Source organism: Rattus norvegicus, chromosome 10 (genome assembly GCF_036323735.1).
Source record: "Rattus norvegicus strain BN/NHsdMcwi chromosome 10, GRCr8, whole genome shotgun sequence".
NCBI lineage: Eukaryota > Metazoa > Chordata > Mammalia > Rodentia > Muridae > Rattus > Rattus norvegicus.
This window is the reverse complement of record NC_086028.1, coordinates 2,492,974-2,506,932: the sequence shown is the minus strand read 5'-3', so window position 1 is coordinate 2,506,932 and position 13,959 is coordinate 2,492,974. Positions and strand designations below refer to the sequence as shown.

The window sequence follows — 13,959 nt, the reverse complement described above, 5'->3', positions numbered from 1 at the left end:
CCCACAGCCACCTGGGAAGAACCAGGTATGCTCCGCCACACAGTTGCCTGGTAACTGCCAGCTGTGCCTAACTATAAAGGGGGCTGTGTTGCCCACTCCTCCCTCTCTTCCCTCTCTCACTCCTCTCTTGCTCTCTCTTGTTCTTCCTCTTTTCGTGTCCTCTTTGTCCCTGTCCCTTCTCTCCCCACCAACCCCTTCTCTCCATGTGCTCATGGCCGGCCTTTCCTCTCTTCTTCTCTCATTAAACCTCTCCACGTGGAAGCATGTTGGCTCCATGTGATTTGTCTAGCGCAAACCGAGATTTAAACACCAACATTGGTGGCTTATATGTGGTTTTTGATCTCCCCGTGCTTACATGGCCTGGCTCCCCACTGCTGTTGACCATGCGGCAGAGGTAGGCCTTTCCCAACGCATGCCTCTGCCACCTGCTGCGGCCCCCAGCGACCCCCCCGGGGGGGGCAGCCTGAGGTCAAAGTGCTCAAGTGGGCTGTGGAAAGAAGGAATGGAGAATCGTGCAGCTGCTGCCCCACGTTACTCCTTGTGTCCCGCCATTTCATCCATTTCATCCATTTCATCCATTTCATCCATTTCATCTGCTGCTTACCCTGTGCTGTTGGACACCGCCACCTGCTGGCTACTGTGACACTCAGGACTTTCACCACATGAGTTACTGCTTCAGTTACTGCTTTAGCTGGCTCACAAGCAGACTTCTCCATGAGCTGCTACCCTCCATGGTTCACCACATTGTTCTAGCTTTTGCCCCTTAGACAGGCCCTCATCAACCACAGGGTTCCACTTTCCTGCTACCAGGCTGCAGCTACAATCTCCACACAAACACCGGATTGTTAGGTCTATTCCTGTTGGCAAGGAGTACCGAGATTTCCCAAATAAAGGCTGGCCAGCTTTTCTGAGATTATGGGAATTTCCTTAGCTGACGTACTGGATAGGACCTCGATCATTGGGTGGAGTTTCCCTCAAAAGCGGTTCCTTGCTCTGGCTCCTGCAGCTGACCTGGGTAGGAACACTTTCTGGCAGCTCCAGGACCACTCAGACACCTGGCCTGGTTGAGTACTACCATTACCATTAATTCCTCCTGGGACACCAGTGTGGAGTTAATTGATGACTTCCCCCAAAGAGCTATTCATGGTCTTCAAACGTGCCTCCAAATACACTGTTAGGATGTCTTTTGGAGAATTTCAAAACTTTAAAATTAACACCTCACCTGAGTTCATCAAAATTGATACACCTATACAACAATAAGGTCTGGACCCAATATTCATTAGATAATGGTTCAAAATGGCCGCATAATAGCACTCCAAATTCCTCAATTTTTGGGATCTTTACAATTACTGCCAGCAGTCTGGTAAGTAGAAAGAAATTCTTTATGCCCAAACATTCATATACCTCTCTGTGTTTTGCTTCCCATGGCATCCTGCTGAGGTAACCTGTGTCCCAGGTACTGGCTGGTCAGTCCAGCAGGCCTCCCCATCTCTGTAATACCCTGCATGCAGCTTCCCGATTAGCCATTCCCAAACCATGCTGTGCTCAGTGCCACAGGCTTAAATCCACCCAGTCACAGTCTCACATATGGCACAGTTTTCTTATTTCTTATCTCTATTTATAAGCCCTGTCAAAGTTATTTAAGATTTTTCATCCCTACCCTGTCTTGACATATGATCCATACCTCCTGAGAAATGCTGGTGAGTTTGGGAGCAGGACAGTCTTAAAACCAGTGATTTTTGAAAAACTACAAGAGGTCATCCAGGAAGAAACAGGAAAACCCATTCCAATATTTAGAACGCCTTACAAAGGCTTTATTGTAATACACTAACCTAGACCCTGAAAACTCAGAAGGTGAGCAACTTCTGATGACCTATTTCTTTTCCCAGAGTTGTCCTGACCTAAAAGACAAACTTAAAAAGCTATAGAAACAGCCCCTAACTTCACAGGCAGAAGTTTTGGCACTGGCCTTTAAAGTGCCATGGGAGAAATGAGAAGGCTCGTAGACAAAAGTACCATATGCTGGCAAAGGCTATCTGACCAGCCTCAGCCACTACCCAGGACTCCTGGTCTTCTAAGGCTAAGGGACCACCAGGCTCCTACTACAGATGTGGTCAACAAGGTCATTGGGCAGGGGCTTGCCCTAACTTCCACAAGCCAAAGGACTATGTTCTAGATGCCATCAAGGGAGACACTGGGCTGTCGATTGCCCTCGTGCTGCGTAGGACAGAGGGACATCATGCCCAGGTAACACTCTAGGGGATCTCCTAGGCTTGGCTATGGACGACTAAAGGAGCCTGAGTTCCTTGGACCTGACCACTGCCATCACCAGCAAGGAGCCCTGGTAACCATCATGGTATGTGAGTGGCCCATCTCCTTCCTCTTGGACACTGGGGCCACCTACTCAGTCCTAACGGAGTTTTGGGGACCCACTTCTCTCTCCTGTTTCTCTGTCATCGAGGTAGGGGGCAACTTTAACTTCCACTCCAAATCCCACTACTTAGTTACATTTTTAGGGGTACACCTCTCACTCATTCCTTTTTGGTAGTGCCAACATGCCCTGTCCCTTATTGGGAGGTGATCTTCAAGCTAAGTTGGAGCCTCTCTTTTGCTCCACCCATTTCCCCAAACTCAAGCTCGTCTGCAGCCCTCTGCTCCCTCTAGCCAGCCAACCTACTAACATGAGCATGTTACTTCCTTTACCAGCTTCTCAGGTAGACCCCCAAGTCTGAGAGGTCCAGAACACCCCCACCCCCACCCCACCCTGTTGCTAAACAGTCTTTTCAAATAGGATCTGGAAACCACTTTCTCTATCTGTCTTTTCGTCATGACAAACTGTTTTAAGATATCTAGGACACATTCTGTTGGACAAATTCTTCCTTTTGCTCCACAAAAAGCTTACCTTAAAGAATGTTCATGTTGTTAACTCATGTTATCTTTTTTGTAAACTTATAAGCTACAGGAAACCCACTCAGACCTACCTCTCATGGACCAAATAGACTCCACCCAGATAAGTACGTCTGCCTAAAGTTCCCACTTAACTACCTATTCCAAAGGGTGGGATTCCTCTGGGTTTCAAATGTACATCTAAGAAAAATTTTTTCTCCCAAATGCGCTTAATCTTATTCGCTACCTATAATAAATATATATGTGTGTGTTTCAGCATCTTGTCAAGTCTAGGTGCTAACTAGACCCAGGACAGCTCCAGAGAAGCCACCTCCAGATGTTCTGGTCTCCTCTCACAGACACAGACACTTCTATTGGACCTGTTCCTTCTGACCTATCCTCAGATGGTTCCACAGACCTTGGACAACAAGGAAACAGCCAGCTCTTAAGACTGGACAAACATCCCATACCCATTTTTCTAGGTTCCATAGAGACACATCGTGATCTCTGACTACTTCCTGCTCCTCTAATTATTTTTTTTTAAATTAGACCAAAATGGGGGAATGTTGGTATTCTGTCTAAGCTCCACCCTCACAGCTACCTGGGAACAGCCAGGTATGCTCCACCCCACACCCCACAGTTGCCTGGCAATAGCCAATGTGCCTGACTATAAAGGGGGCTGCTTGCCCCCTCTTCACTCTCTTCCCTCTCTCACTCCTCTCTTGCTTTTCCTTCTCTCATGCCCTCTTTGTCCCTGTCCCTTCTCTCACCATCCTTACCTCACTTCCCTCCACGTGCTCATGGCCAGCCTTTCCTCTCTTCTACTCTTTTTCTCTCATTAAACCTCTCCATGTGGAACCATGTTGGCTTGGTGTGCTCTGTCTGGGAAGCGGCCCGAGATTTAAAGTCCAACAATAGTAGCCTGGGCTGGCATTTGTGTTCTCTTAGAATCTGCATGACCTCTGACCAAGCTCTTCTGGCTTTCATAGTCTCTGTTGAGAAGTCTGGTGTAATTCTGATAGGTCTGCCTCTGTATGTTACTTGGTCCTTTTCCCTTGCAGCTTTAAATATTCTTTCTTTGTTCTGTGTGTTTAGTGTTTTGATTATTATGTGATGAGAAGATTTTCTTTTCTGGTCCCATTTGTTCTATAGGCTTCTTGTCCCTTTATGACCATCTCTTTCTTTAGGTTGGGGAGGTTTTCTTCTAGGATTTTGTTGAAGACTTTTCAGGCCCTTTGAGTTGGGGATTTTCATTCTCCTCTATTTCAATTATTCTTAGATTTGGTCTTTTCATTATGTCCTGAATTTCCTGGATGTTTTGGGTTAAGAGTTTTTTATGTTTTGAATTTTCTTTGACTATTGTGTCACTCTTCCATAATATCTTCTACACCTGAGATTCTCTCTTCTATCTCTTGTATCTGTAATTCCTGACCTCTTTCCTAGGTTTTCCCTTTCCAGGTTTGCCTCCATTTGTGTTTTCTTTATTGTTCTCCTTCCACTTTTAGGTCTTGGACTGCTTTATGCAATTCCTTCACCTGTTTGTGTTTTCCTGTATTTCTTTAAGGGCTTTATTTGTTTCCTCTTTAAGTGTTTCTACCAGTTTACTTGTGTTTTCCTGTATTTCTTTCAGTGAGTTATTTATGTCCTCCTTAAAGGACTCTATGATTTTCATGACATAGGATTTTAGGTCAGCTTCCTGATTTTCAGGTATGTTTTCTGGTCTGGGTGACTCTGTCTGGAGCCTGTCTCCTTTGTCCCTGGGTTGCTTCAGGTCTTGTGGTGGCCTGTGGCCCCGCAGACCCCCTGTGGGGCCTTCCAACTGGATGGTATTCAGAGGGGCAGAGAAACTGCTGCTCTGTTGTCCTACCTGCAGTAGACCCCCTGGAGGCCTTCAGACTGTTGGATCTTCAGAGGAGCAGTCAAACTGTTGTCTTCTGTTAAGCTATTCTGGAGGTGGGCTGGGGGGAGGGGGAGAAGGACTGTGGTTTCTGTTTCTTTGTGTGCAGCCATACTCCAGGAGACTTTCAGTCTTTTGGGTCAGTTGCCCTGCTTGCCATAGTGCCCCCGGGAGGTCTTCAGACTGTGTCAATTGCCCAGTTGCCCTGTGTACAAAGGACCTCTTAGGATGCTTTCAAGCTGTGGTGTCCTGGGTGCAGTGAATCTCCCGGGATGTCTCCAGTTGTGGTGTCAGATACCCTGGGTGTAGCAGATCTCCTGGGATGTGGTATCAAATGCTCTGAGTGCAAGGGATCCTCTGGGATGCCTCAGGATATTGTGTCTTCTGGGGAGCAAACTAGCTAGCAGTCTGTCCCAGCAGGAAGGGGATTGGTATTCAGTGGGGGCGGGAGGGGGGAGGCGGTTTGGGGGGATGGTGGGTCCTTGAGTCCACTGGGCTCTCAGTGGCAGCTGTGGGAGTTCAGGGGGTTTCTTACCAAATGCGGAGTGCAACGTATTTTCTGATATGTCACAGGATATAGCCTCTTCCAGGGAGCAGACTCCATTAGATTTATTCTTATCAGCAACTACAATTTATTTAATAGGTTTTTAAATCTATTTGCAAAATAGGAATTGTAGGTTGTGGGTCGGCCATGGAATCACTGTTTCCAGGTGTGAGTTCTGGTGAAAAGAACCTTATGTCCCAAAGGTGTTTCCAAGAAGGATGATGTTTCCCAGGATTGTTCCCAGTAAAGTAAGTCCCCTGCAGTGTTCTTTATTCAGTACAAAGGTCTATGTTGCTATTGAACCAATGAACCGAGACTGTCTTGGGTTCGGTGAAGGCTTACTGTCTTCAGGCAAAGTCAGGTTCATTTATCAGCTCTGATCCAGCACTAGTTTGACTCAACTAATAACAATCAGGTAGATAAAATTTCAGGATTCCAGAATATATACCTAATTTTTTACATGTACTTAGTCCCCTATCCAGAGCAGTGCTGAGGAATAGAGGTATAGCTTGGTGGTAGAAGTGTTTGTTTAGTGGGAGGTGGGAAAGGGATCTCTTAGGGTAACCCCAATACCTAAAAACACAAAAACCAATACAATGTGAAACCACATTGAGCTATCACTCGAACTGTTTCTAGAATCTTCTGAAGGATGTTACTGAGCTCCAGAACCAGAATTGCCCATTTGGTGATTGAAGGCAGAGGGGAGATTTGAAGGCACAGAATCCCCTGGTTCCCTCTAGTTAGGGACATTTCCTTCAAGGAGAGTGTTTAGAGCTCCTGCTACTTCTAGGGTAGAAACTGTGCCTCCACCAGAGGTTTTGGAATGAGATTTCCTTGTTCTTTATTTTTGAAGGGAGAATGAGGTTAGAGATAAAACATGTCTGACATGTTTTATTAATTTATATATTGATTGATTTTGTTGTTTGTTTTGAAACATGGTCCCATTTGTAGCCCAGACTGGCCCAAACTTATTGTGTAGAGCAATCCTCCTGCCTGAGACTCCTGAGTGCTGAAATTATAGGCAATACAGGTCACCACACTCTGTTGTACATCTAATGTTAGAAAAAAGCAGGAAGCAGGAGGGGTCTAGGTTAGTTACTCTGTTGGCCTTCCTTTAGAGTTTCTATCTGCTTAGAGGCCGCAATCCTTCCTTCTGTTCTTTAAGAGTCCCCAAGCTCTGTCTGCATCTGTCAGAGTCAGGTGCTGGGTAGAGCCTCTCAGAGGATAGCCATGCTAGACTCCTGTATGCAAGCGTAACAGAGTATCGTTAATAATGTCAGGAATTGGCATTTGCCAATGGTATGGGTCTCAGGTTGAGCCTGCTAATGGTTGGTCATTCCTTCAATCTCTGCTCCCTCTCCTGTGACTGCATTTCTTTTCTTTTTTTAAGATTTATTTATTTATTATATATAAGTACACTGTAGCTGTCTTCAGACACACCAGAAGAGGGCATCAGATCTCATTACAGATGGTTGTGAGCCACCATGTTGTTGCTGGGATTTGAACTAAGGACCTCTGGAAGAGCAGTTAGTGCTTTTAATCACTGAGCCACCTCTCCAGGCCGACTGCATTTCTTATAGACAGGATGAATTTTGGGTCAAAAGTTTTGTGGGTGGGTTGGTGTCCCTGTCACTCCATTGGGATTCCTGCCTGGCTCTAGGAGGTTCACCACTCACTTCTGAGAAAGGTCTTACTAAATTGCTCAGGCAGACATGGAACTTGAAGTCCTCCTGTCTCAGTCCCCCAAGTAGCTGAGACCACAGACCTGTGTGTCTTCCCTCCATTCTCTTTTCCTCTTCCCTTACCTCTCCTTCCCTGCTTTCCTCTTTTCCCTTTCCCCTTTTCTCTACAGTGCTGGGACTAGAACTCAGGGCCTTGCGCATGGTAGTTGGTAGGCAGCTGTGCCTCTGACTCTGCCCTGAGCTGCCTGATGTGCTGTTTGTTGGGTGGTGCGTCTTCCCAGCCCTGGTGCTCCCCAGGTGCTGTTCAGCACCATTCTGTGAGCATGGGTTTGCTCTTCATCCCCAGCTACATCTTTATTGTGGATATGTACTCTGGGTTCTTCTTTTTCTCCCAGCAGTTTATAATTCATTATTGTGTTTTAATTTTTCTCAAGCATTCCAGACTTGGTCAGTGGGAAGTGCTTCAAGTTGATTTCTGTGTCCCTACAGCATCTCCTGCCATATATATATATATATTGAGAGAGAGAGAGAGAGAGAGAGAGAGAGAGAGAGAGAGAGAGAGAGAGAGTCTACCTCCCAAGACCTAGGATTAAAGACATGACCACGCCTGGCTCATGTATATTTTTTTTTTAAATTACTTCTTAAAGCATGGAGGCTTATATAACCCCAGTACTTAGGAGGCCAAGGCAGGATGACTGCCATGAGTTTAAGACTAAACTGAGCTAGAGCAAGACCCAGTTGCAAAAGAAAGTCAATAAAAATAAAACAATTTTTAAAATTGAGAGGTTGGCAAGATGGCTCAGTGAGTAAAGTAAGTATCTTCTGACCTACACACACACACACACACACACACACACACACACACACACACACACGTGTGTACACACTAAATAAACATAAGAATTTTGTAATGTCAGCCTATCTTATTCTCTATCAAGAGATAGCTTAGATGTATTGTTTGCATATTGTCTCATAAAGAATTGTTTGGATAAGCCAGTTATAGTGGCACACACCTTTAGTCTTAGCAGTGGGGAGACAGAGGCAGGTAGATCACTGAATTCTAAACCAGCTTGGTCTGCATAGTAACCAAAGCTTCAGGCCAGCCAATGACAAACAGTCATATTCTGTCTCAAAAAAATTTTTTTGTTTGAATATACTTTAAAGAATTCACTGATAATAAATGCATCATGTATATTATATGCTGATACTCACTTGGAAATTATAATGTATAAATATATGTGATTATTTTTAAAGTGCTGATTTCTTACAGAATCTCTGACTTTTCATTCTGCACTTATGATTATAACCAATGAGTATTGGCAAACTGTACCTCCAAGTCTCTTACTCTCTCAAGACTTCAAGCAATCTTCTTCATGTAATCTGCTCTGAGTGCAATCCTGTCCTAGCTAGGCATCCTACCTACCTGGCATTTCTTATTCTTTTTTGGAGCAAACTATGTGTTTGGTTTGTGTGCCTACACAGCATTCTAACAGGGCTTTCCTTCATTCCAGACTGGTCTGATGTACTGGCCTTTTGTGCAGGTGAGTGCCAAGCTTTATAGAATCTGGTGCTGGGCCTTGGTGCAGTGGTAGAGCATTTGCCTAGTAAGTGCTGGGTCTTGAATTCAGTCCCTAGTGTGGAATGAAAACAAAACCCAAAACAGTTTTTGTTGCCAGTATCTTCCTAACAGACTCTCTCTGTATTTCAGCTGACCAACTTCAGCCTTGTCCCTGTGAACTGGAGGACAGCATACACGGGACTTTGTGGTTTCCTCTGGGCCACCTTCCTCTGCTTTTCACAGCAGAGCGGTGATGGTACAGTGGAGTCCATATTCATCCTCCTTCGAAGGAAGGAGGCAGGTGACAGGTCCCCAGAGAAGTGAGGTGTCCAGGACTCCCTTCCTAGGACGCAGTTCTATCTCTCCATCGCTCTCAATCATCTGCAACAAGCTTTCTTCATTGACCAATTGTGGACTCCATCATGAAGAATTACTATTCCATAGGGCCACTTGATTTGAAATTATCAATGATTATTTTAACTTTTATCCAAGCCTTTCCCAGTCAATCCAGTCTGAAAAGTCTTATTCTCTGGTATTTTCACTTCTTTAATGCTTTGGTTAAAAACTACAACAATGGCATGTAACATTTGAGAATCATTAATAGTTCTAATAGCCAATTGAATTTAAAAAAAAAAAAAACCTCCAGTTTTGGTTGTATTTTTAACCCAAACTCTCAGGCTATTTCCTACATACTTTGGAATCGGATTGCCTTTTGTTCTTATAGTAAATTTTTATGTATATAAAATTCAGTCAAGAAGGTTGAATAATCAGTCCCCCTATGTATTATTATGCCAACACTAAAATTCTGTAAGTAGATGTTTTTAATCTTCAAAAGGGAATAGTATTGGATATATTCTGTATAGAATATTTTATTGATACTGCCTACTTTTTTAAAAAGAAGGTTCTCTCTTTGTGTAGCTCAGGCTGGAACTCACTGTGAACCCCAGTGAAGCCTCATCTCTCCAAGTGCCGAGATTACAGGCATGAACCATTATATCTTCCTCTTTTGATTTTATATTGCAGCACCCAAGCACAGGTTTTTAAAATCGATGTCTTTTAGCTTTGAGAAGATACAATTGACCAAATACCCAATGGGACATTTGATTTCTGAATGAAATTTCTAGAAAACTAATCATTTCTTTCCTCTCTAATGAAGAAGTCTAATCTGTACTAGACTAGTGTACACAGTTTGTAGCAGCCCTCTTGCCTCCACATTCTAAATATTGAGATTACAGTCATGAGTCACCATGCTTAACCAGGGTCTTACACAGACTAGTGCTCTGCCACTGACTGAATTCTGGGATCCTGATAGTAGTCTTTTATAATTCAGTGCTTTAAAATTCTTTATCTTTATACTTCAAAGTGGACACAGCAATCATCAGCCAGTTTCCCACATTTGTTCAGTTAGTCTAATCTCAGCCAGCCACCTTCAGGTTTCAGAATCATGCAAATAACCAGGCCTGGACATGTGTGCCTGTCTACTCAGAAAGCTAATGGAGGGCGATCATTTTCGCCAAGGAGTTCAAGACTGGGCTGGAAAAAATAGCAAGTTTCTGCCTCAAAACCACAAAAATAAAAGATTCAAAAGTATGAGTGTCTTAAGAAATTTCAGGGCTGGAGAGATAGCTCAGCGGTTAAGAGCACTGACTGCTCTTCCTGAGGTCCTGAGTTCAATTCCCAGCAACCACATGGTGGCTCACAACCATCTGTAATGAGATCTGGTGCCCTCTTCTGGCCTGCAGGCGTACATGCAGGCAGAACACTACACGTAATGAATAAATTAATCTTAAAATAAATTTCAGCCATCTCACCTAAAAATTGTCTCCATGTCTCTATTCCTTCTACTGGCATATATGACAAATTTCAAGATGTGAAATACTGAATGTATAAGGTCAGTTTTATAATTCATGTTTAAATTTCTAAGCAATTAATTAATTGTTTGTAATATGTATAAATTATAAGCATGCACCATCTAAAAGGGTATAAATTATGGAATGTAATAGAAATTATTGGGGTGGTATGAAAGTATATCCCTGTATTTTCACTTGTTAATTGCTATTCCCTGTTACTTGCTGGCAGGATTTGGATATTGTCATTTTTATGGCCCATCACCAGTTTTCTATATGTTAATTGTTTGTCCTTCCCACCACCCCAGAAAGATTTTCTGAGACTATCATATTAAAAGGCAAGCTGCCATGGTGAAGGTCAAGCAGTCCTCAGTGCCAAAGGGCAACCCTAAGAGATTGATTGGGCGCTGTCCTGCTACTGATTGGTTCAAGCTGGAATGTGGCTTTTTGATTGATAAAGAGCTGACCGCTGGAGCTGGGGCAGGAAGTATGGAGCATAACTTCAGAGATGCAGGAGACTTGGGCAGATCCAAGGGGACTTGGAAGGAGGCAGAAGGGAAGAAGGCGGCAGAAGAGAGCTGGAAGGAGCTGGAAGCATGAAGTGAGAACCACATGGAGAGATGCTGTGGTGGTTTGCCCATGGGAAGTGGCACTATTAGGAGGTATGGCTTGTTAGAGGAAGTGAGTCACTGTGGAGATGGGCTTTGAGGTCCTATGCTCAAGCTCTGACCTGTGAGGAGAGTCCCTCCTCCTGGCTGCCTTGGGAGAGAGTCCCCTCTTGTCTGCCTTCAAAAAAGATTTAGAACTCTCAGCTCCTTCTCCAGTACCATGTCTGGATGCTGCCATGTTCCCCACCTTGATGATAATGGACTGAAACTGTAAGCCAGCAAACATTAAACGTCCTTTATAAAAGATGTCTTGGTCTTGGTGTCTCTTCTCAGCAATAAAATCTGAACTGAGACAGATAGTGTAAGGATCTGAAAACGGCTGAAGCAAGACCCCAGGCTCAGGTAATATGCAAAGACAAAGAGCATTTATTCTGCAGAAACAGCCAGCACGTGAGGGCCAACCATTCATCAAAACAATAACAATGGAGGAACTCGCAGGCCCCTGTTTATGCAGGGATGGGAGAAATTATCTAGAGGGATACATAATCTCTAATGTGATTGGCAGGCGCCAAAGTGGTGACATTAGTACAATTTTTATTGGCCACTATGTTCTATATTTAGAGAGTGGGTTAGGTAATCTAAAATTTCATTGGTGGGTTCTAGGGAGGTCACATGGGTCAGCTTCTAATTGGCTTGTGCCAGATGGAGAGAGGTCTCTCATTCTTATGTCAGGAACAAGGACAAGATAAGGCTCCTATCACAGATGGCCTATCCTAAGATAAGACGTTTTCCTATTCTTGTGATTATCTCCCGGTTGTTCTCATTCTTGTGGTTATCTCCAGACTGCTCTTTGGGAGGGGGTTTTATGCCTTTGTTCCTGGAATTTATGGTCTGTTCCTCGAGGTGGTGACTTATGGCCTAGTTCCTGGGACTGGTGACATTCCTTTTGAAACCAGGCCTGGTCCTAAAATGGAGACAAATGGGGTTTATGTCATCCTTTCAATAGAATGGCAGAGAAGTCAGGATAAGTTACGTAACTAGCTGAGAGACTGCTCCAGTAAAGAGCGAACAGCTTAAAGTATATAGAAGTCTCTGTGTCTTAACTATATCTTAAGTGGGATCTGTGAAACTCTCACAACAAGATATCAATGCATTTTATATTGGGGCAGCAGGAAGTATGTTTCTTGATGATTGCATGCTTTTAAAAGTTGGTTGGGGATGGAAGCCTGCCTGTAATCTCCGTGCTTGGTAGGTAGAAATGGGGCAAGGTGGCTTTAGCTTCGCTAGCTCAATGGAATCAGTGAGCATAGAGTTCAGTGGCAAATATTGCATCAGTGGATTGGTTTGAATGAGAATGGTCCCATAGGCTCATATATTTAAGTGCTTAATCATCAGGGAGTGGCAGTATTGGAAAAGGTTAGGAGATATGGTATTGTTGGAGTAGGTGTGGTCTTGTTGGAAGACATGTGTCATTAGGAGTGGGCTTTGAGGGTTCTAAATCCAAGCCAGGCTCAATCTCTGTCTCTGTCTCTGTCTCTCTCTGTCTCTGTCTCTCTCTGTCTCTCTCTGTGTCTCTCTCTGTCTCTCTGTCTCTCTGTCTCTCTCTCTGCCTGCCTGTCTGTCTGTCTGTCTGTCTGTCTTCCTACTATCTGTAGTTCAGTTGTAGAACTCTTGGCTACTTCTCCAGCACCATGCCTGCCTGCATGCCACCACGCTTCCTGTCATGATGATAATGGACTAAATCTCTGAAACTATAAACAAGCCCCAATGAAATGCTTTCCTTTCTAAGAGTTGTGGTCATGGTGTCTCTTCATAGCAATAGAACACTGACTAAGACAATCACTAATGTGGAGGGAGATTTAAAAAAAGATACCTTATGTCTACCTTTGGCCATTGTGTACACATTCACACCTGTGAACATGCATACACATGAATGCATACTACCTTCACATAAACACAAATTAGAAAAGCACACACACACACACACACACACACACACACACACACACACACACAAGATGATGAAGTACCTGAACTTTGGCCTGACACATATGCACACAAATATAAAAATATTTATAATATGTATAAATATACATATATGTACTTAGGGATTTGGAGTGTAGCTCAATGACAAAATGCTTGCTCAGGGATTAGTCGAAGAAGGAGGAGAGGGAAGACTAATGTATAATTTTTGATCATTTTTTAGCTTTGCAAAACATGTAGTACTTCTGTTAAGCCTCTTTGCAATTAAGATCCATGCATAAATAGTACCTTACTGGTCATTTTCATTTGAGGGAAAACTGACAAGTTACTGCCTTATCTATATCATAATGTGGTGAGAATTAGACAGTTTGAAATCTGGTGCAAATTTTTGTAAGAATTGAGTTTAAAAGTTTGTTTGCAGTATTTACATATTTTTAAAGTATGTTTAGTGGGTGATTTAACAGAGTCAATGCAATTTGTCAGGGATTTGTATATTCTTTGGAAAAGTTAGAAGAAGTCATTTAACGACTAAAGGAAATTAGAGATTCTTAGCCAATATGGTTGATGGTTTACCCCTGTCTTAACAGCAGGGAGATATAGGCAGGATGACCAGGAGTTCAAAGTCATTCTCAAGCATATTCAAGACTGTCTTGGGCTACCTGAGCCCCTGTCTGAAAGGCAAAGCAAAAATAAAACAAAAGTCAATTTAGAAGAGAAAAGAAAAGGGGGAACTGGAGAGATGGCTCAGTTGGTTATGGGCTTGGGCTGCTCTGGCAGACTGGTGGTGCACTTGGTTCCCACCTGGCAGCTTACAACCAGCACAGACATGTACTCAATACACATATACACATAAAATAAAAATAAATTTTTAAAAAATCTCTGAGAAAGAGGTAATGTGTACTAGTAAAATCTCTGAGTTCAAGACCAACCTGCTCTACATAGCTCTAGGCCAAT

General features: G+C 43.5%; 1 protein-coding gene across 11 annotated transcripts in view; it reads left to right on the top strand.

The window, feature by feature from the left end:
• Positions 1 to 11,328, top strand: part of Mpv17l (MPV17 mitochondrial inner membrane protein like) — a 36,844-nt gene extending 25,516 nt beyond the window's left edge. For 3 of the 11 annotated variants that reach the window (XM_008767468.4, XM_063268245.1, XM_008767469.3), the window contains 2 exons: positions 8,521 to 8,550; positions 8,718 to 11,328. In XM_008767468.4, coding sequence (XP_008765690.1) covers positions 8,521 to 8,550; positions 8,718 to 8,891 — 204 coding nt within the window. In that variant the 3' untranslated portion in view covers positions 8,892 to 11,328. Of the gene's footprint in view, positions 1 to 392; positions 3,745 to 5,451; positions 5,576 to 8,520; positions 8,555 to 8,717 lie in introns of those variants that run through there. The other 8 variants (XR_010055116.1, XR_010055114.1, XR_010055115.1 and 5 more) reach the window with 5 other exon arrangements.
• Positions 11,329 to 13,959: the final 2,631 nt, after the last annotated feature.